General features: G+C 42.7%; 1 protein-coding gene across 1 annotated transcript; it reads left to right on the top strand.

The window, feature by feature from the left end:
• Positions 1-311: 311 nt before the first annotated feature.
• LOC139544137 (alpha-2B adrenergic receptor-like) lies at positions 312-13770 on the top strand. The gene has a single exon (XM_071350924.1). It carries the CDS (start codon positions 1961-1963, stop codon positions 3581-3583), a length of 1623 nt encoding a protein of 540 aa, XP_071207025.1. The 5' UTR covers positions 312-1960; the 3' UTR covers positions 3584-13770.
• Positions 13771-23048: the final 9278 nt, after the last annotated feature.

Raw genomic sequence — 23048 nt, 5'->3', positions numbered from 1 at the left:
TATAATTTAGGCCTATAATTTATGTATATTTAAAAATGATTTTACTTTGTGAGGTATATTCATTATTTTGTCCCTTAGGGGAAATTTGCCATGGTCATTGTCTTCGTGCTTCATGCTTACAGAGTTCCCCGGCACTACACTGTATCATTGCTCTTTGAATATAAACTATCCTTACCCAAGACCTTGTGTGTGTCTTCTCTTTGTTGTCAATTGCTCATGTCCTGGTCCAGTAAACGACGAATGGTTCTGCCTGCCCGTTACATCAGCCAGCTTATCACGTCTATTCACCTCAACAGGCTGTCTGTCTTGTACTGGTTTTGACGATGTGTTTGGATACTGGCTTGTAGTAATGTGTTGTGTCTGTTGGAGTTTATTGAAATGCACTTTGAATAGAGTTTGAATGAGTTGAATTGGCATCGTAGGCGTGTGTGTGTATAGTGAGTGTTAGTGTGGAGTGTACTGAGTTAGTATGTCTCCGTGACCGTCAGAGGGTCCGCTGCCTTACGCTGCGTGATGTCACTCCCGGGGCTGAGAATGAGGCGCGGTTATTTACCCGACCCGGGCCGTTAACGGGGCTCAGTCGGACAGGACGCCGAGCTAGTGGGTCTTTGTCAAAGGAAAAGTAACCTGCTACTATCGCTACAAAACAGAACAAGATCTAAACAACAAACGGGATGTGCAACAGATGGCCATTATTCAACCAGTATTGAAGGGGAAAGGACGTTGTTATCCGTGAGTCATGGATAGAAAGTGGACCTAGTCGAGTTGCTCACAATCAGAAACTGGAAAAAACAATAGAGGAATAAATCACTATCATGGTGATAATAGTTATGACATTATCACCATGTAATCAGTGAAGTGTTGACATTACCCTTTTTAGTTAAACGACTTTGACAGCACTCAAATGAACTATAAAGCATATATCCTATCAAACACCACGAAAGAAAAATGAAGGAATATGTTATTTTTTTATTCTACAATTGAATGAACTATTTTGATGTTTGTGGCTGAAGTCTTCTCGGACCCATCCCTTATCTGTTGACGATGAGAGCTCAGCGCGGGTCTCGTTTCGCCACTTTTGGACAGATGGAAGCTGAGGAACGCAGATTGTTGGATTACTTTTTACGTCTTTAAACTGAAGTCGCCGCTATTGCGTTATATGGTTACTCTACGAATATGAATAGCAACTTTTTAAAAGGCATTTTATCCGCTCAAGTATCATCCCGTGCGTCTCTGGGCCATGACTGACATCATTACGCTGGTGGGATTAGGGGTGTTCCGATTTCATGGTATAATTATGAATGTTTTACTTCAGTGCATTTAATTTACATCGAGCACGGTCTATGGATTGCCTGAATGACTATTACTGTTCGAAGCACTATGTTTGAATGACACATTTTTTCAGCATTTGTTGAAGCAATTAATAATTTCCCCCAGAAGAATAACTATCCAAGCATCAGCGGTGTGTGTGTGAGTTCAAATATATTTATTCATTTCATTGAATGATTGGATGAGATTATTATTTATTTTTCTTTCATTGAATATCCAATAACCATTTCGTGGATCTTTACTCACCTGAGTGTTGAAAAGAGACATGAAAAGAGAGTGCGTGACTGGAGGAGTAAAATGATCTGTTTTACACTGGACAACTTGTCAGTGTATTTGACAAAGCAGCACACGCTTTTTCTCTTTCTCTCATTTTAATTCAATCATCTCGTGCGTAAAGTTCTAAGGGGATGCCTCTTGAGCCCATCAGCCATGTCTCTGTTTCTGCGTTAGAGCCCCCCTCTTTGCTGCACTCTCACTGGACAACGAGTCTTCCTCAAGGGATTAAGGTAGCAGATAACAGAAACCTATATATACATTTTTTCACCTTCACTTTCACTCACTCCAAACATACTTCATGGTCCCCGTGAGTTTCTGAATTTTCTCCAATCTATGTGCTCCTGCTGGCGTCGCCATGGCTGCAGCCCCAAAAGTTACATGCCTGTCAGCGCCAGGGGTAAATGTGATTACCAACCTGAACCTCAGTGTCACCACCGGATCTGCCCCCTACAACCAGACAGCACCTCGAATCCCACCCTATTCCCCAGAGGCCACTGCGTTATTCGCAATAGCGATCACCCTCATGATGATCCTCACCATCGTCGGCAACATCTTGGTCATCATTGCAGTGCTCACCTCACGCTCACTCCATGGCCCACAGAACCTTTTCCTTGTCTCCCTGGCCGCAGCCGACATCCTAGTCGCTACCCTCATCATCCCCTTCTCACTGGCCAATGAGCTGCAGGGTTACTGGGCGTTCCGCTCACTGTGGTGTGAGATCTACCTGGCGTTGGACGTCTTCTTCTGCACGTCCTCCATTGCCCACCTGTGTGCCATCTCATTGGACCGCTACCTGTCCATCTCCCGGCCCGTGTCCTATGGCATCCAACGGACGCCAGCACGCATCAAGGCGGTCATCGTGGTTGTCTGGCTTCTCTCGGCCGTCATCTCCTTCCCTCCTCTCCTCTCCCTGGATAAGAGCAAGGGAGGGGTGGAGGTGTGTGAGCTGAACAACGAGCGTTGGTATATTCTCTACTCCACCATTGGATCGTTCTTCGCCCCGTGTCTCATCATGATCGGGGTCTACATCAGGATCTACCAGATTGCCAAGCAACACACAAGATGTCTGCCAGGGGAGAAACCCAACCCTAACAAAACCCCTGGCAACATGTCTAGCAACCCTCCTAGCAACCCCACACCTCCCGCACCGGGACCTGTCATCATCCCCCAACCCAAGCCTCTCAGCCAACCACAGAACCACAAAGGGGAGGGAGGGAAAGCAGACAGACAATCTACGGACGCCGTACCTCTGAAGAGTCTCCCTGTCTCCTCCCCCTCGTCTCCTCCTCCCCAGAGTGAGACCCAGGCGAAGAGTCAACCCCAGACGTCTTTACCAAATCCTGTCCCCACCTCACCCCAGCCTACCTCACCCACCGTAGCTCTCTCCCTCACACTCCTCTCTCCAGATAGCCAACATGAGGAGACCCACAGACAGGGTGAGAGACAGGAGGAGAACCATAGAGACACCCCCAATGATGACAGCTTCAGCTCTGGCTCCGAGGCAGAGACGGGGGGAAGAGGAAAGGGAGGGAGAGGGGGAGTGAAAGGGACAGTTAAGAATAATGGAGGATCAAAGTCTGGAGGAGCACGTCCCTCTTCTCTGACCTCTCACAAGTTCAAAAATACTGTAGCCACACCCACAGGTACAGTGCTGGCCTCTGATAGGCCGGTGAAGCCACAGGCCACTCCTATGTCTCGGCGCAGGGCCATGGTAAACCGAGAGAAGCGCTTCACGTTTGTCCTGGCCGTGGTGATCGGAGTGTTTGTCATCTGTTGGTTCCCTTTCTTCTTCTCCTACTCGCTGAAGGCCATCTTTCCTGAGACCTGCTTGGTCCCTGCTCCCCTCTTCACGTTCTTCTTCTGGATCGGCTACTGCAACTCCTGTCTGAATCCCGTCATATACACCATCTTCAACCAGGACTTCAGGAAGGCCTTCAAGAAGATCCTCTGTAGGGACACCAAGGGGACGTTCTTCTAGTGTGGACACTATGTAAGGACATCAAGTGGATGTTCATGTAGAGTGTTTACTGTGTAAGGACATTAAGTGGATGTTCTTGTAGAGTGGATACTGTGTAAGGACATCAAGTGGATGTTCTTGTAGAGTGGATACTGTGTAAGGACATCAAGTGGATGTTCTTGTAGAGTGGATACTGTGTAAGGACATCAAGTGGATGTTCTTGTAGAGTGGATACAGATGTTACATGATTCTCTACATTGCTTGTTTTGCCACTGAAACTGAAATTAGGCAAACTATTCAAATCTTAACAACCAGGAAATGGAGGAGCAATTTCTGCATATTGCACCTTTAAGACATTGTCAGCTATACTCTGGTCATTATTTGAACTGGCTAGCCAGCTAGCAATGAATCAAAACATTGTTTAGAAAATTGCTTTTAGTTACCTTGCTTGCTAGCTTGACATTTACTGAATTCATTTTTAAACTGATGGGTTTATTGGTGATAAAATAGAGAAGGAACTGTATGCTATATGGTGCACCGGACTGCTGATTTTCCTTTTCATAACGACAACCGACAAGTTTGATGTTGGACGACAATAGAATGCTCATGCTGTCGCTACGACAATTTTCTACAGACATGTCAATAGACTGACCGTAAACCACCTTTAGCCTACATTTGAACATTACATCATGGCATTTAATTGAAGTATACTCGATTTTTGAAATGTTGCATTCTATTAAACTTTCTTTTATTGCGTAGTCAAATGGCCTACTATTTAGGACGTAAGTATTGGTATTCGTACACGGCCACTGTGTAGAGACACCAAGGGGACGTTTATTCTAGAGTAGATACTGTGTAGAGACACCAATGGGACGTTTATTCTAGAGTAGATACTGTGTAGAGACACCAATGGGACGTTCTTGTAGAGTAGATACTGTGTAGAGACACCAAGGGGACGTTCTTCTAGAGTAGATACTGTGCAGAGACACCACGGTGACGTTCTTCTAGAGTAGATACTGTGCAGAGACACCACGGTGACGTTCTTCTAGAGTAGATACTGTGTAGAGACACCAATGGGACGTTCTTGTAGAGTAGATACTGTGTAGAGACACCAATGGGACGTTCTTGTAGAGTAGATACTGTGTAGAGACACCAATGGGACGTTTATTCTAGAGTAGATACTGTGTAGAGACACCAATGGGACGTTCTTGTAGAGTAGATACTGTGTAGAGACACCAAGGGGACGTTCTTCTAGAGTAGATACTGTGCAGAGACACCACGGTGATGTTCTTCTAGAGTAGATACTGTGCAGAGACACCAAGGGGACATTCTTCTAGAGTGGATACTGTGTAGAGAAACCAAGGGGACGTTCTTCAAGAGTGGATACTGTGTAGAGAAACCAAGGGGACATTCTTCTAGAGTGTATAATGTGTAGAGACACAAAGGGGACGTTCTTCTAGAGTGGATACTGTGTAGAGACACCAAGGGGACGTTCTTCTAGAGTAGATACTGTGTTATCCTGGTCTCTGTTTGTGCTTTTGCCTACTCCATTGTCATTGGCAAGCTAAACACTGTGTAGAGACACCAAGGGGACATTCTTCTAGAGTAGATACTGTGTAGAGACACCAAGGGGATGTTCTTCTAGAGTAGATACTGTGTAGAGACACCAAGGTGACGTTCTTCTAGAGTAGATACTGTGTAGAGACACCAAAGGGACGATCTTCTAGAGGAGATACTGTGTAGAGACACCAAGGGAACATTCTTCTAGAGTAGATACTATGTAGAGACACCAAGGGGACGATCTTCTAGAGTAGATACTGTGTAGAGACACCAAGGGGTCGTTCTTCTAGAGTAGGTACTGTGTAGAGACACCAAGAGGACTTACTGGATGTAATTTAAAGACATATTTTAGTTTACCTGTGCAGGGAACCACAGACAAAGTTTTGAGTCTGTCCTTTGTTGAACATTTTGTTCGATCTGATAAGAAAAATGCTGAACTTAGTAATTCTGGAATAGATGAACGTGCTCTGATGTACACATTGAGGGGCAGTGGAAGAGGAGGAAGGTAATGCAATCTGTCTGAGAAAAAGCAAACACCTTTACAGCTTGTTTAGCGATTGGCACAAAACAGGGCCATCAGTCATGAGGACATGTTGCTCAAATGACAGTATCACACTGCTCTTGTTGTTCCTCTGTAATTGGCTCTGGTTAAGAGCGTCTGCTAAATGACTAAAATGTAAATATAGAATGAAAGGAAGGTTACACTCTGTTGATTCTATTGGCTGGCTGGGTAACTGCTACCCAAAGCCATTACCTGTAGTCTTGTGACTGGCCACTATGAACTACAAGGACAGAGTGTGTCCATGATCAACTGGTACGGTCCACTGCAATGACACAAAGTGGGCAGGAGCATGTGCAGTAGAATGTGTTCCCAGAGTTCTCTGTGTTCTAGAACTTGTAGTGTGTGAAGGCAGTTGGTCCAGCTGTCCGGCCTCTGTCATAAACTCATACACTACGGAGGATGTCTTTTAAAGGAACCAACCCGCTCTCAGGGTGTGTTGTTTTGAGAATCAGAAATTAACATTTATGTTTTTATATAAGTATGAAATTAATATAAACACATGAAAAGTTAAATATGAAATGTGTATGGAATGGGTTGTTGATGTGACCAAGGCCTCAGTAATGTAATTCATTGGGTTAGATATAGTCTGCAGGGAGGGGGTGGGTGTGGCAGATGGGGTCTTCCTGGGGCATACATCTACTAAATGAATATAGGGGAAACACTGGTGTGTGTGTAGTGTAGTGGCCTAAGGGTTTTACTGGAACAGAGGAAATCACTAATGTTTTTTTATATATATGAGATAAATTCACACTCTTTCTCTCTCTCTCGCTCTCTCTCTCTCTCTCTCTCTCTCTCTCTCTCTCTCTCTCTCTCTCTCTCTCTCTCTCTCTGTGTGCATGCAAGGTTTACAGAGTGCATGCCTATGAATACACATTCTCCAATTCTGTGTGAACCAACTAATCCATAATTATTTATTTATTTAGGCTGGAGTAATGTAAAAACATTGAATACATTCTAAATCTAAAGTGTACACTGAGTGTACAAAACATTAGGAACACCTGCTCTTTCCATGACATAGACTGACCAGGTGAATCCAGGTGAAAGCTACAGTATATGATCCCTTACTGTTAAATCCACTTCAATCAGTGTAGATGAAGGGGAGGAGACAGGTTAAAGAAGGATATTTAAGCCTTGAGACATGGATTGTGTATGTGTGCCATTCAGAGGGTGAATGGACAAGACAACAGTTTTAAGTGCCTTTGAACAGGGTATGGTAGTAGGTTCCAGGGGCACCGGTTAAGTGTGCTAAGAACTGCAACACAGTTTCCCGTGTACATCAAGACTGGTCCACCAATCAAAGGACATCCAGCCAACTTGAAACAACTGTGGGAAGCATTGGAATCAACATGGGCAGCATCCCTGTGGAACGATTTTGACACCTTGTAGAGTCCATGCCCTAACGAATTGAGGGTAAAAGGGGGTGCAACTCAATATTAGGAAGGTGTTCCTAATGTTTTGTACACTCAGTGTACAGTATACCATATTTAGAAAAAACATTGTATTGACTGACTACATTTTGTAAACAAAAGACTGCAGGTCGCCTAGCAGTTAAAGCGTTGGGCCAGAGACCAAAAGGTTGTTAGTTCGAATCCCTGAGCCGACGAGGTGAAAAATCTGTCGATGTGCCCATGACCAAGACACTTAACCCTAATTGCACCAGGTTTGCTGTTGATAATGGCAGACCGTTGCCATGACCCCACTTTCTGATGGTGTCTCAGGGACTGTTGGGATATGCAAAAAACACATTTCCAATTCACACATATTATTTCACCCATGTACATGTGTGAAATAGGACAAATATAAGCATCCACCAAATGATTATTAATGGGAAAATCAAAAAGAGAGTGACCTACAGGTAACTGCCAAAATACAATGCATTCAGAAAGTATTCAGACCACTTGACTTTCTCCACATTTTGTTACGTTAGAGCCTTATTCTAAAATTGATTAAATTACATTTTTCCTCATCAATCTACACACAATATCCCATATATATCCCACACAATATTCCATATCCCATGAAAAAGCGAAAACTTTTTTTTTTACATTTTTGCAAATTTATAAAAAATTCTAAACAGAAATACCTTATTTACATAATTATTCAGACCCTTTGTTATGAGACTTGAAATTGAGCTCAAATTGGACATAATTTGGAAAGGCACACACCTGTCTTAATAAGGTTGAACAATTGAACAAGCCAAGAGGTCGAAGGAATTGTCCGTAGAGATCCGAAACAGGATTGTGTCGAGGCACAGATCTGCGGAAGGGTACCAAAACATTTCTGCAGTATTGAAGATCCGCAAGAACACAGTGGCCTCCATACTTCTTAAATGGAAGAAGTTTGGAATCACCAAGACTTCCTAAAGCTGGCCGCCGGCCAAACTGAGCAATCAGGGGAGAAGGTCCTTGGTCAGGGAGGTGACCAAGAACCCGATGGTCACTCTGACAGAGGTCCAGAGTCCCTCTGTGGAGATGGGAGAACCTTCCAGAAGGACAACCATATCTGCAGAACTCCACCAATCAGGCCTTTATGGTAGGGTGGCCAGATGGAAGCCACTCCTCAGTAAAAGGCATATGACAACCCACTTGGAGTTTGCCAAAAGATACCTAAAGGACTCTCAGATCATGGGAAATAAGATTATCTTGTCTGATGAAACCAAGATTGGACTCTTTGGCCTTAATGCCAAGCTTCACGTCTGGAGAAAACCTGGCTCCATCTCTAAAGTGAAGCATGGTGGTGGCAGCATCATGCTGTGGGGATGTTTTTCAGCGGCAGGGATTGGGTGACCAGTCAGGATCGGGGGAAAGACAAATGGAGCAAAGTACAGAGATATCCTTGATGAAAACCTGCTCCAGAGCACTCAGGACCTCAGACTGGGGCAAAGGTTCACCTTCCAACAGGACAACTACCCTATGCACACAGCTAGGACAATGCAGGAGTGGCTTTGGGACACATCTCTGAATGTCCATGAGTGGCCCAGCCAGAGCCCAGACTTGAACCCGATCGAACATCTCTGGAGAGACTTGAAAATAGCTGTGCAGTGATGCTCCCCATCCAACCTGACAGAGCTTGAGAGCATCTGCAGAGAAGAATGGGAGAAACTCCCCAAATACAGGTGTGCCAAGCTTGTAGCGTCATAACCAAGAAGACTCGAGGCTGTAATCGCTGCCAAAGGGGCTTCAACAAAGTACTGAGTAAAGGTCTGAATACTTATGTAAATGTGATATTTCAGTTTTGTGTTTTCATACATTTGCAAAAATTTCTAAAAACCAGTTTTTGCTTTGTCATTAGGGGATCTTGTGTGTAGATCGATGAGGGGAAAAAACAATATAATCCAAAAAGTCAAAGGGTCTGAATACTTTCCGAATGCACTGTAAATGAAACACCAGCATTTTAATAGGGCGTTAGGCCACCACGAGCCGCCAGAGCAGCTTCAAAGAGCCTTGCCATAATGTAGATTCTACAATTGTCTGAAACTCTATTGGAAGGATGCGACACCATTCTTCCACGAGCAATTTGGTGTCTGCGTCCTGATGGTGGTGGAATACACTGTCACAAGCGCCACTCTAGAATATCCCATAAGTGTTCAATTGGGTTGGGATCCATTGACTGAGACGGCCATGGAATATCGTGAAATATCAGCAAGTAAAGCAGTCTACACCACTGAATCTTCTGCCAAACGTGCCCCAACAATTACCCCTGTTTCAAAGTCAAAAGATCTCCTCAATGTTATGTGTATGTGTAAATGTAAACAGTGTATGTGTGCATGTGGGCATGCCCGTGTGTGTCTGTTTGGACACAGTCCCATGACCGCCTTGCCAGTTGAAAAGTGCGTATCTCACAGGATGGGGTTTTCATTATTTAACCAGGTTACGTAATACATAGCTGCTGTCACATTCTAAACACAGCAGTGGTATGGAGCTCTTCAATGTCGTATAACACACAACTCCAACTCCCCAAGCACACTTCTATGTTATAACAAATACACGCCATGGGAGTCAACAACGTTCTGTATAGCCTCCTGTTATCTAAGTCTATTAGATGGAAGACTCCAGGCTGCCAAGAGGTTTGAACCTTTAAATCACAGGGTTGCTGGTTCAATCCCCATGCACTCCTGAAATTCCCTCTGAGACTAGATCACTCGGGACCCAAGGCTGCATTTAGAGTATGAGGTCAAAATGAAGACTCAATCACTTTGTGGTCCACTCAAGAACAGCACTAGACCCAGTGATGCTGCTCACTTTGAGGACTGTGTTTTTATTTGTTTTGAACATGAATAATACATTCCTGTTTATTTCTATTGTTCAGTTTTCTGTTTGTCTTCTCATTGCAGTTTCAATTTTCTATTGTGTTGTGATAGTTCCCTGTCTCTATAGATTGATGCAAAAGTTGTGTGGTGTCTCTGAGCACAAAACACAGAAACGGAACATCTTTGTGTGTGAGTATGTGTGTGTGATTCCAAGAACATATTCAAGGCAGGAACAAAGGAAAAGGACAATACAGAACCTTCCATCTCTATGGGTAACACAAACACACGCTCAAACATGCTCACACATGTATACGTGTTGTCCTTTCAGAGAAGGAGCGTCCTTCATTGTCGTTCTTGTGTGTGAGTTTGTGTGTGTATATGTACGTTTGTGCATGCTTGCATATGTTCATTCCTGTTGTCCTTCTCCAGTCCTTGAAGGTGTTCTCCAGAGTAGGCGATAAGGCTCAGGTCTGCTGGGGTTTCTAAATAAATTCTCTTTGATTAAAGCAAATAACCCTGTTACCATGGTTATCAAGGGGAAGTGCTGCTTGGGGGTCCACTGTGACACACTTAAATGTCACTCCACATTACCGTGGAAACTAATGGGGGATAGAACAAGGTCTGGGAGCCTGGGACTGCCCTCTACATACACATGTGTGTGCCTATGCACGAATGCAAGTACGCAGGAAGAGCATCAACTTATCTATACCTCTGAATTCCAACATAGATCGATCTCAATCTACATTATTTGTAACAATCTGTGCAATTGAATAGACATCTTAATCCAAAGCAATGCAGGTATATCCTTTCTTAGACTTACTTGCCAATTCTATGGGAAACCCACATAATATTACCCAACCTCAGGTCAGGTCTTAAAGTAGCTGGTGTAACATCATTTTTTACCAGAGCGTCTTATAAAGGCTGGTGCCTCGGGGCTAACGCTGCTGTGTCAGGGGCTCTGTAAGGCAGTTGTGAAAGGAACACTTTGGTTAATGTTGCTGTATTTCACACAAACACAAGTGCGAGTGCGCACACACACACACACACACACATTTCTGCTGTTGTGTTGTGCTGTGTAGTCAGTCACGCTGTATTGTGTCATCCTCCTCTGAGCATCTCTCAGGAAAGTACTGTAATTGGGTTTGTTCAGCAGTTTTAAAGCCTGACTGCTTGTCATTCAGTTCCAGCCCAGTGCTCACAGGACTCAAATGTTGAGCAGTCAGAGATGTATTCACCACAGTGTTATGTCATACAGTGCTCCTTTGCTCTACTGACAAGGCAGGCAGGTATTGCTAGTGTATAGGGGAAGAGGAGTACCTGGGCTTGAACCAGCAACCCTGTGGTTATAGGGTAAACACATAAAGGTCCAGACCTCTTTGCAGAGGTTAAAGTACACTACTGGATGGACCACTATAGCATCTAGCAGATAGCCAGGGGCACACTCCAACACTCAGACATCATTTACAAACGAAGCATTTGTTTTTCGTGAGTCTGCCAGATCAGAGGCAGTAGGGATGTCCAGGGATGTTCTCTTGATACGTGTGTGAATTGGACCATTTTCCTGTCAAAATGTAACAGGTACTTTTGGGTGTCAGGGAAAATGTTTGGAGTAAAAAGTACATTATTTTCTTTAGAAATGTAGTGAAGTAAAAGTAAGGCATCCCAAAAATATAAATAGTAAAGTACAGATACTACCAAAAACTACTTAAGTAGTACTTTAAAGTATTTTTACTTAAGTACTTTACACCACTGCTTGTGGGGACCTAAAATCCCCAAAAGTTCCCACAAATAGTAAAACAAGGAAAATTCTCCCCCGTGGGCACATGAAGACAAAGGCTATTTTAAGCTTAGGTTTTAGATTTAGGGTTACAATTAGGGTTAGGGTTAAACATGGGGTAAGTGTGTTAGTGGTTGGGTTTAGGGTTTAGGGTTAGAAGTTTAGGTTAGGGTTACTGGTTAAGGTTAGGGTTATGGTAAGGTTTAGGTTTAGGTTTGAGGGAAAATAGGATTTTGAATGGAAATGAATGTTAGGTCCCCACGGGGATAGAAGAACATAACGTGTGTGTGAGTGTGTACATGAGCTATATGTTTTCAGTGCAGTGAATTCATTAATGATCAACCCTGTGATTGCTAGCTGCTGAGAATGATTCATCCAAAGAATTCAGTGAGTTTTGATAACTGATGTTTGATTACATTTACTACTGAGACAGCAACTCTCCCACTGGGCACAAACTGGTTGAATCAACGTTGTTTCAACGTAACATCATAGATTTCACCTGGATTGACCTGGTCACTATGTCATGGAAATAACAGGTGTTCTCCGTGTTTTGTATACTCAGTGTATATATGTTCTCAATAATGTAATAGTCTTGTTTAATACCCACTATATTTTTGGGAACATTTATAGATTGTACGACTATCTTTAGTTTTTCATGAGTGGAGCTACTACCATACAGATGTAGGAATCTATTTGAACAAACCTAATACAATGGTCAATCTAAGTGCTGGGCGGTAGTGCTATAGGTTCAGGGGTGTGTCAGAAATGTTGTTGCTATTTTCACAAGCACAATTATCAGCACAGTTGCTGGCGTTGGCGTGAAAGGCCTGGGTCTTTAAGAATTAACAAGTTGTGGGTGTGTCGAGGCTTGGCACCTCACTGGCAAATCAGTCGAGCTCCATGGCTGAATATGCTGTTGCTTCAAGTTGTGTATTTACGGTATTTTATGTATTGCCTTGGAATCAACTCCAATTCCAATGTTAGTTCATTATAGTTTGTTAAACAGGTTATAGAAACACATGAACAAAATGTAGATCTATCCCATCTTTGCAAAATATGTTCACTTGAAACTGTTTGCAGTCCACGTTGTTCTTAGTAATTGCATGGCTTCAATGTGGAAATACATTATATATACAAAAGTATGTGGACACCTCTTAAAATTAGTAGAATTGGCTATTTCAGCCACACCTGTTGCTGACAGGTGTATAAAATTGAGCACACAGCCATGCAATCTCCATAGACAAACATTGGCAGTGAAATGGCCTTACTGGAGAGCTCAGTGACTTTCAACGTGCCACCGTCATAGGATGCCACCTTTCCAGCAAGTCAGTTTGTGGAATGTATGCCTTGCTAGAGCTGCCACTGTCAACTGTAAGTGCTGTTATTGAGAAGTGGAAACGTATAGGAGCAGCAATGGCTCAGCCATGAAGTGGTAGACCACACAAGCTCACAGAACGGGACCGCCGAGTCCTGAAGCGCGTTGCAACACTTACTATTGGAAGCAAAGTCAGCAGCTTAATGAAATGGGTTTCCATGGCCGAGCAGCCGCACACAAGTCTAAGATCCTCATGTGCAATGCCAAGCATCGGCTGGAGTGGTGGAAAGCTTGCAGCCATTGGACTCTGGAGCATCGTTCTCTGGAGTTATGAATCACGTTTCACTATCTGGCAGTCCAACGGACGAATCTGGGTTTGGCGGATGCCCTGTCAGGAGAACACCACCTGCCCGAATACATAGTGCCAATTGGGAAGTTTAGTGGAAGAGGAATAATGGTCTGGGGATGTTGTTCATGGTTCGGGCTAGGCCCCTTAGTTCCAGTGAAGGGAAATCTTTAAGTGGAAACATTTAGTGGAAAGTCTTCCCAGAAGAGTGGAAGCTATTATAGCACCAAAGGGGGGACCAACTCCATATTAATGCCCATGATATTGGAATGAGATGTTTGACGAACAGGTGTCCACATACTTTTGGTCATGTAGTGTATATATACTCAACAAAAATATAAACATGTCAAGTGTTGGTCCCATGTTTCATGAGCTGAAATAAAAGATCCCAGAAATGTTCCATACACACAAATATTTTATTTCTAAAAATGTTGTGCACAGATTTGTTTCCATCCCTGTTAGTGAGGATTTGTCCTTCACCAAGATAATCCATCCACCTGACAGGTGTGGCATATCAACAAGCTGATTAAACAGCCTGATCATTACACAGGTGCACCTTGTGTTGGGGACAATAAAAGGCCACTCTAAACTGTGCAGTTTTGTCACACAGCACAATGCCACAGATGTCTCGTCGTTTTAGAGACCATGTGTAACCATGCCAGCCGCAGACCCATGTAACCATGTCAGCCCAAGACCTCCACATCCAGCTTCTTTACCTGCGGGATCGTCTGAGACCAGCTGCCCGGACAGCTGATAAAATTGAGTAGTATTTCTGTCTGTAATAAAGCCCTTTTTCGGGGAAAACCCATTGTAAATGGCAGGGCCTGGCTCTCCAGTGGGTGGGCCTGGCTCCCTATGGCCTCGCAGGCCCACCCATGGCTGTGCCCATGCCCAGTCACATGAAATCCATAGATTAGGGCCTAATTAATTTATTTCAATTGACTGATTTTCTTATATGAACTGTAACCCAGTGAAATCGTTGAAATTGTTGTATGTTGTGTTTATATTTTTATTCAGTAAATACATAGCATTCACACTGATAAAGGGGCTAGGCCTACTGTAAATTGCATTATGGCTAAGCATGGACATGTCAAACGTTGTCAATAATAAACGAGATTAAATTTATTATTGATAAGGCCTAAAAAGAGAGTGAATAATTCTAATCAAATTCTAAACACAACGATCCAATATGAAGAGAAAGGGAGGATGTACCTCACCGTTATACTGCTCCCAAATAGAATGTTTGGTATACATTTTCAAACCATCTTACAGATCGCATTCACACTTCTCCAGAAGTTGCATTGCATGCGCGCCACGGATGTTCTTACCAAGCCAGGACAGTTAATCATTCTAATAAGTTTTGTGTTAATTAAATTAAATGAAAAATAAACAATTGTTACAGGAAAATATCTTCTAAATACGAGGTTCACCTGTATTTGCCGAGGTTCTCATCTTTCCATTTCTCGTTTCATGATGGGCATGGACACATGTAGCCTACATCATGGAGGGGGTTTTACTCACGTTCAAAGCACGGCTAAAATATCGTAGGCTGCCTACAATACCAGGTAAAAAGGGAACGTCAGCTCACTGTTTTGCTCCTCTCCAACTTAGATTTTAAAACTGAAAGCTTTGGTGAGTAAGATGTATTTCTTTATCAATGGTCTTGACTAGCCTACTTGATTACATTGGGCAATACAAAAAGAATAGAGCCTTCATTGAGAGGAGGATAGACTATGCTTGGTTTTTAATCAAATAAAGCGAAATGGGGAAAACATTACTGTTTTATGTTTCTAAATATGAAGTATAAAGACACGAAAAGCACATTTTGTTCCACACTCTTAGAAACAAAGGTGATATCTAGAACCCTTTGAAGAACCCTTTTCGTTCCAGGTAAAAGCCTTTTGGGTTTCCACGTAGAACCCTTATTACAGAAGGTTCTACATGGAACTCAAAAGGGTTCTACCTGGAACCAACAATAGTTATTCTATGGGGACAGCTGAAGAACCCTTTTGGAACACCTTTTTCTAAAAGTGCATGCACATGTGGGCAGTGTGTGTCACAGCTGTATAGGCTGCGTTTCCGCTATCAAAATTCATGCCTTAACCAACTGCGTTTGGTTGGTCTCAAATATCCCTATCAGCGCTGCCTGAAATGAGCACTTTGGATCACATTTTTAAGATATTTCCAACATTTACTTTTACTTCCTAAGACAATAATGTACTTTACACTCCATACATTTTCCCTCACACCCATGTTGAATGCTTAACAGGAAAGTAAAATGGTCAAATTCACGCATTTATCAAGAAAACACCCCCAGTCATCCTTACTGCCTCTGATCTGGTGTACTCCCTAAACACAAATGCTTAGTTTGAGTGTGCCCCTGGCAATCTGAAAATTAAAAAAAAACAGAAAATCATGCCATCTGCTTTGCTTCATATAAGGAATTTGAAATATAATTTTTCTTTGACTTTTTATGCTGAAGTATATTTTAGCAAATACATCTAAATTTGATATTTATGGATATTTAAAACCACATACTTTTAGACTATTACTCAAGTAATAATTTACTGGGTTACTTTCATTTTTACTTGAGTCATTTTCTATTAAAGTATCTTTACTTTTACTCAATTATGACAATTGGGTACTTTTTTCAACACTGGATATAAGACGGGTAAATTGAAGAATCTGGCGTTAAAGCTGGAAAATGCCAGTGCGCCAGTTTTTACATGACAAAATTGCATTTGACACTAGCATCGCTTTTACGCCAGCCGTATTGTCGCTGCAAAATAATCCTGCAGAAACAGAATTTGAACATTTAGTCCATATGTTGCTTGATCGGTGGTTAGGTTATTAGCTGGACAAAATTAGACTACATGAAAAGTGCATTACTGTTAAACTAACCACGTGTTAGAGCGGGTTGTCAGTGAATTTATGCATATCACAAAGCTTATCTGCATTTCCTGTTAATGCATATCACAAAGCTTATCTGCATTTCCTGCGGTACAAGAAAATTCTCAGCAACCCTTTAACCCTATTTCATAACCACGGGTTGTTTCTGTTGGAAAGAGCATCATGCCCCCTCCACCGTCATAAAATGCATAATCTTCAGACTATTACATTTAAAACACCCATTTGTTATTCCATCATCGTGATTTTATCTGTGTTTCTTTACCACGTCTGCTAGCTCAGCTCTGGCACTTCAGTCCCCCAGCAACTCAGAGCAAACCAGATCCTATCATTGCCAGGGTACAGCTAGGTGTTTTTTTGTGATTTATAGTGAAACGTGCAGGTTGATGTGTATTGTCATGAATCCTGCCCTGGAGGCAGAACTAAGTGATGTATGCTAGATGGGCCAGCTGCAAAGTCAAAGTGGCTTTATTGTAGGAATTATGAGGCATGTGATTCCATGTAATCTCAAATGTCATCTATGAGAATCTGATTCATAACATTACTATCACCCATGGCTGATGTCATGAAGATCTTCAGGGCATTCCATTTTACTGGGTTCTTGGTAGTCAGAGAGAGAGAGAGAGAGAGAGAGAGAGCAACGGGAGAGAGAAGAGAGAGCAAATGGAGAGAGCAAAGAGAGAGAGAGAGCAAAGAGAGAAAGAGAGAGAGAGCAAAGAGAGAGAGAGAAAGAGAGCAGAGAGAGCAAAGAGGGAGAGAGAGCAAATAGAGAGAAAGAGAGAGCAAAGAGAGAGAGGGAGAGAAAGAGAGAGCAAAGAGAGAGAGAGAGAGAGAGAGAGAGAGAGAGAGAGAGAGAGAGAGAGAGAGAGAGAGAGAGAGAGAGAGAGAGAGAGAGAGAGAGAGAGAGAGAGAGACAGTGAGTCTTGCCAGTCCTCTAATTTAATATCATGGGCAGGGCTAATACTGTCATACTCTTTGTAGATCACCATTAATATCAATAGAACATATACACTGAGTACATTAAGTACACCTGCTCTTTCCATTACATATATTGACCAGGTAAATCAAGGTTAATCAAGGAATCTATGGTCCATTATTGGTGTCACTTGTTAAATCCACTTCAATCAGTGTATATGACGGGAAGGAGGCAGGTTAAAGTAGTATTTTTAAGTCTTGAGACAATTGAGACATGGATTGTGTATGTGTGCCATTCAGAGGCTGAATAGGAAACACAACATTTTGAAGTGCCTTTGAACTGGGTATTATAGTAGGTGCCAGGGCCGTGTGTTAAGAACTGCAATGCTGCTGTTTTTTTCTTCTCACACTCAACAGTTTCATGTGTGTATCAAGAATGGTCCTCCACCCAAAGGACATCCAGCCAACTTGACACAACTGTGGGGCGCATTGGAGTCAACCTGGGCCAGCATCCCAGTGGAACACTTATTCTTATCTCTTACATTTTTAGGTATATTCTTAAAACGTCACTGTTGGTTAGGGGCTTGTAAGTAAGCATAAGGTCTACACCTGTTGTATTCGGTGCATGTGACAAATAACATTTGATTTGATTTGATACATCCTTGCATGTGACACTGTTCAATCCACGATTGTCACAGCAAACCTTACACTGCCTGTCACGTCTAGTCCCGCTCCTCCCCTCCGGCGTTCAACGTCGCCGGTATACTAACCACCGGTCCTGGGATTAATCATTACGCACACCTGCACATCATCATGATACTCACCTGGACTCCATCACCTTCCTGATTACCTCCCCTATATCTGTCACTCCCTTTGGTTCTTTCCTCAGTCGGTATTGTTCCTGTGTTTATGCGTAGACGCTACTGTTATGGTGTCTCGTTTCATGTTTAATTAAACGTTGCACCTGCTTCTCGACTCAGCGTCTCCGTTACACTGCCATCCTTCTTAATGGTCACTGCAGGTGATGCTCACATGGGCTGTGGGTCTTCTTGAGGATTGCCTGGTAAACCTGAGGGGAGATGCATCAGTGGTGCTGCATGATTGGCTGTGCATCCCCTGTCTATATCCGATGCTTGACCTGGTCTGTGTAGCCAAAATTGTTGTCTGTATTGGAGAACATGTCACAGCTGCTCTGGAGCAACTGAATTAACTGACTCCTCTGTTGGTTCATTAAGTGCTCAAAGTCCACATCCACAGAGACCGGAAGATACTGGACTTGACTGTACATAAGACTGGTTGGGTCTGCCTCTTCATGGGCTGACCGATGAACATGCACCGCAATTTCTTGTTCTTCAAACACTGCAAAGTCTGGGGGCAAATCTCTGCAGGCCTGCTTATCTCAACCATTCTGGCTCGTGGATGCAAGTGTACACTAGGTAACACATATCATATTCAGTGCTGACTTTTCCCAGACATTTGCAATCATGGTAAACACTCGGCTCAAGTGTAGATTACCTGAAAAAATCTGTTATAGTCCGCTGCTCTATAACGCGCATTGGATTGAGTCCAATCGTCTTTCTCTGAAAACCATGATTGTGTTCAAGAGGTTTTCTCGATCTTCTCCCTCATTGAATCTACAGTAGAGACACCACTGACCCACCCCCACCCCTGAAGATCAGCATCAGAAGACCACACTATAATCACTGTCATTGCCCACATAGCTCCTACATTGTGTGTCTGTCTCTCAGTGCTGTACGTGGGTGCTGTGATGTCTGTCTCCTACGTGGGCTGCCATTATGTTTCTGTTTCCTTGTCATAGTGAATTGTCCCTATTGGGGTGGTGCAACTGTAGGAGCCTGATGAGCCATCATGGGGCTTGTATGACTTCTGCTACCTGGGAGCTATACTGTCTCAGTGGCTCTTTAAGCAGTGTTAAGGTCATTTGGTGAACAGTTAGAGCAGAGAATCATCTGAGTCTCATTTGTGCTTCTCCCTAGCGTACAACCTTTTTTTGCCTGCTGTTTTCAGTTATTCTCCTTCTCTAAAGGGGGTAGAGTGTTCATTTCCTCAAAACACACACACACACCACAATGCAGGCTACAAAAATGAGATTCCTAACATTTCAACAGTGGCACGGCTCCAATACAAAAGTAATCGACTGGCGTCACCATGTGAGAGGTATATAGTAGTTATGTCTGCTACAGACCATTACAGTCATAGTTATAGCTGCCTGTAATATATACAGTGGACAGTAGCTGTTCAGGTATGGACCATATAAGTTATAGTTATAGCCGCCACCCCCGCCACACACACATACACACACACACACTGTGGTACCGTAACCATATCAGGATACAAGCAGTGCTCTGTGTTCTACGTAACTTCACCACATTCTTCAGTAAGTGTGTCAGGCTGGGGATGAAGGATTCTGAATGTGTGTGTTTGGAGGATGTTGGATTCAAATTATATCAAATCAAATTTTATTTGTCACATGCGCCGAATACAACAGTATTCACCTTACAGTGAAATGCTTACTTTACAAGCCCTTATGCAACAATGCAGTTTAAGAATTTTTTACATTTTTATTTTTTATTTCACCTTTATTTAACCAGGTAGGCTAGTATAGAACAAGTTCTCATTTACAACTGCGACCTGGCCAAGATAAAGCAAAGCAGTGCGACACAAACAACAACACAGAGTTACACATGGAATAAACAAACATACAGTCAATAACACAATAGATGAAAGTCTATATACAGTGTGTGCAAATGAGGTAAGATAAGGGAGGTAAGGCAGTAAATAGGTCGTAGTGGCGAAAAAATTATAGTTTAGCAATTTAACACTGTAGTGATAGATGTGCAGAAGATGAATGTGCAAGTAGAGATACTGGGGTGCAAAGGAGAAGAAGAAAAAAAATAACAGTATGGGGATGAGGTAGTTGGATGGGCTATTTACAGATGGGCTATGTACAGGTGCAGTGATCTGTGAGCTGCTCTGACAGCTGGTGCTTAAAGTTAGTGAGGGCGATATGAGTCTCCAGCTTCAGTGATTTTTGCAATTCGTTCCAGTCATTGGCAGCAGAGAACTGGAAGGAAAGGCGGCCAAAGGAGGAATTGGCTTTGGGGGTAACCAGTGAAATATACCTGCTGGAGTGCGTGCTATGGGTGGGTGCTGCTATTGTGACCAGTGAGCTAATAAGATAAGGCGGGGCTTTACCTAGCAAAGACTTATAGATGACCTGGAGCCAGTGGGTTTGGCAACGAATATGAAGCGAGGACCAGCCAACGAGAGCATACAGGTCGCAGTGGTGGGTAGAATATGGGGCTTTGGTGACAAAACGGACGGCACTGTGACTGCATCCAATTAGCTGAGTAGAGTGTTGGAGGCTATTTTGTAAATGACATCGCCGAAGTCATGGATCGGTAGGATAGTCAGTTTTACGAGGGTATGTTTGGCAGCATGAGTGAAAGATGCTTTGTTGCGAAATAGGAAGCCAATTCTAGATTTAATTTTGGATTGGAGATGCTTAACATAAATCTTCAATAATGTTTCAACCGGAGAATTCCTTTGGCTTTAGAAATGCAATGGAATGCAGGTCGCTCTCACGGCCATTAGCGTGACCAGCTCATGGCACTCTGCCAGACATCTGGTTGAAACAGCTCTCATTCTCTCCTCCTTCACAGTAGAAGCCTCAAACAAGGTTCTAAAGACTTTTGACATCTAGTGGAAGCCGTAGGAAGTGCAATATGACCCCATAGACACTGTATATTAGAAAGGCAATGAGTTGAAAAACTACAAACCTCAGATTTCCCACTTCCTGGTTGGATTTTTCTCAGGTTTTTGCCTGCCATATGAGTTCTGTTATACTCACAGACATCATTCAAACAGTTTTAGAAACTTCAGAGTATTTTCTATCCAAATCTACTAACAATATGCATATATTAGCTTCTGGGCCTGAGTAGCAGGAAGTTTACTCTGGGCACGCTTTTCATCCGAACGTGAAAATGCTGCCCCCTATCCCAAACAGGTTAACTAAAAACATCCTAAAGATTGATTCTATACATCGTTTGACATGTTTCTACAAACTGTTATATAACTTTTTGGACTTTTCGTCTGAACTTTCGCCTGGACTTGCCCGCGCCTCGTGAGTTTGGATTGTGAACTGAACACGCTAACAAAAAGGAGGTATTTGGACATAAATGATGGACTTTATCACACAAAACAAACATTTATTGTGGAACTGGGATTCCTGGGAGTGCATTCTGATGAAGATCATCAAAGGTAAGTGAATATTTATAATGCTATTTCTGACTTCTGCTGACTCCACAACATGGCGGGTACCTGTATGGCTTGTTTTTGTGTCTGAGCGCCGTACTCAGATTATTGCATGGTGTGCTTTTTCCGTAAAGTTTTTTTCAAATCTGACACAGCGGTTGCATTAAGGAGAAGTATATCTTTAATTCTGTACATAACAGTTGTATCTTTTATCAAAGTTTATGATGAGTATTTCTGTAAATTGATGTGGCTCTCTGAAAATTCGCCGGATGTTTTCGAGGCACAACATTACTAACCATAACGCGCCAATGTAAACTGAGATTTTTATCGAACAAAACATAAATGTATTGTGTAACATGAAGTCCTATGAGTGCCATCTGATGAAGATCATCAAAGGTTAGTGATTAATTTTATCTCTATTTCTGCTTTTTGTGACTCCTCTCTTTGCCTGGAAAATGGTTATATGTGTTTTTGTGACTAGGCTCTGACCTAACATAATCATATGGTGTGCTTTCGCTGTAAAGCATTTTTGAAATCGGACACGATGGGTAGATTAACAAGAAGCTAAGCTTTAATTTGGTGTATTGCACTTGTGAATGTATGAAATATTTTTGAATTTCGCACTCTGCCTTTTCAGAGGAATGTTGTCGAGGGGTTCCGCTAGCCGTAAGAATTAATGTGAGTCTGGAAGGTGAGTTTACAGTCTAACCAGACAACTAGGTATTTGTAGATGTCCACATATTCTAAGTCAGAACTGTCCAGAGTAGTGATGCTGGAAGGGCGGGCAGGTGCTGGTAGCGAAATTGATTTAAGAAAGTTCAGCAGTCTTATGGCTTGGGGGTAGAAGCTGTTAAGGAGTCTTTTGGACCTAGACTTGGCACTCTGGTAGCGCTTGCCGTGCGGTAGCAGAGAGAAGTCTATGACTCGGGTGACTGGAGTCACAAGGCACCCGACATTATTACTGCATTACCACCTCACTGCACAGAACACATGCACACACACACACACACACACACACACACACACACACACACACACACACACACACACACACACACACACACACACACACACACACACACACACACACACACACACACACACACACACACACTACACCGGGAGCTTTTCAGTACAGGTGCATCAAAGCTGGGACAGAGAGAATGAAAAACAGCTTCTATCTCAAGGCCATCAGATTATTAAACAGCCACCACTAGCACAGAGAGGCGGCTGCCTACCTGCAGTCTTGATATCATTGGCCACTTTAATAAATGGAGCACTAGTCACTTTAATAATGCCACTTTAAGAATGTTTACATATCTCACATTACTCATGTCATATGTATATACTGTATACTGTATCCTTCACTATCTATTCTTTACTATCTATTGCATCTTAGCCTCTCTGTCACTGCTCATCCATATATTTTATACCTATATATTCTTATCCCATTCCTTTACTAGATTGTGTGTATTAGATTTTGTTGTGGAATTGTTACCTGTTATTACCTGTTAGATATTGCTGCACTGTCGGATCTAGAAGCATAAGCATTTCGTTACACTCGCAATAACATCTGCTAA

This window comes from Salvelinus alpinus, chromosome 18, assembly GCF_045679555.1.
Source record: "Salvelinus alpinus chromosome 18, SLU_Salpinus.1, whole genome shotgun sequence".
NCBI classification, from domain to species: domain Eukaryota; kingdom Metazoa; phylum Chordata; class Actinopteri; order Salmoniformes; family Salmonidae; genus Salvelinus; species Salvelinus alpinus.
Note: the sequence above shows the minus strand (reverse complement) of the source record. Positions and strands in the feature narration are given on the sequence as shown.

What these genes read in the sequence shown, in the direction of transcription:
- LOC139544137 (XM_071350924.1), top strand. Translation starts at nt 1,961, where the DNA reads ATGGCTGCAGCCCCAAAAGTTACATGCCTGTCAGCGCCAGGGGTAAAT.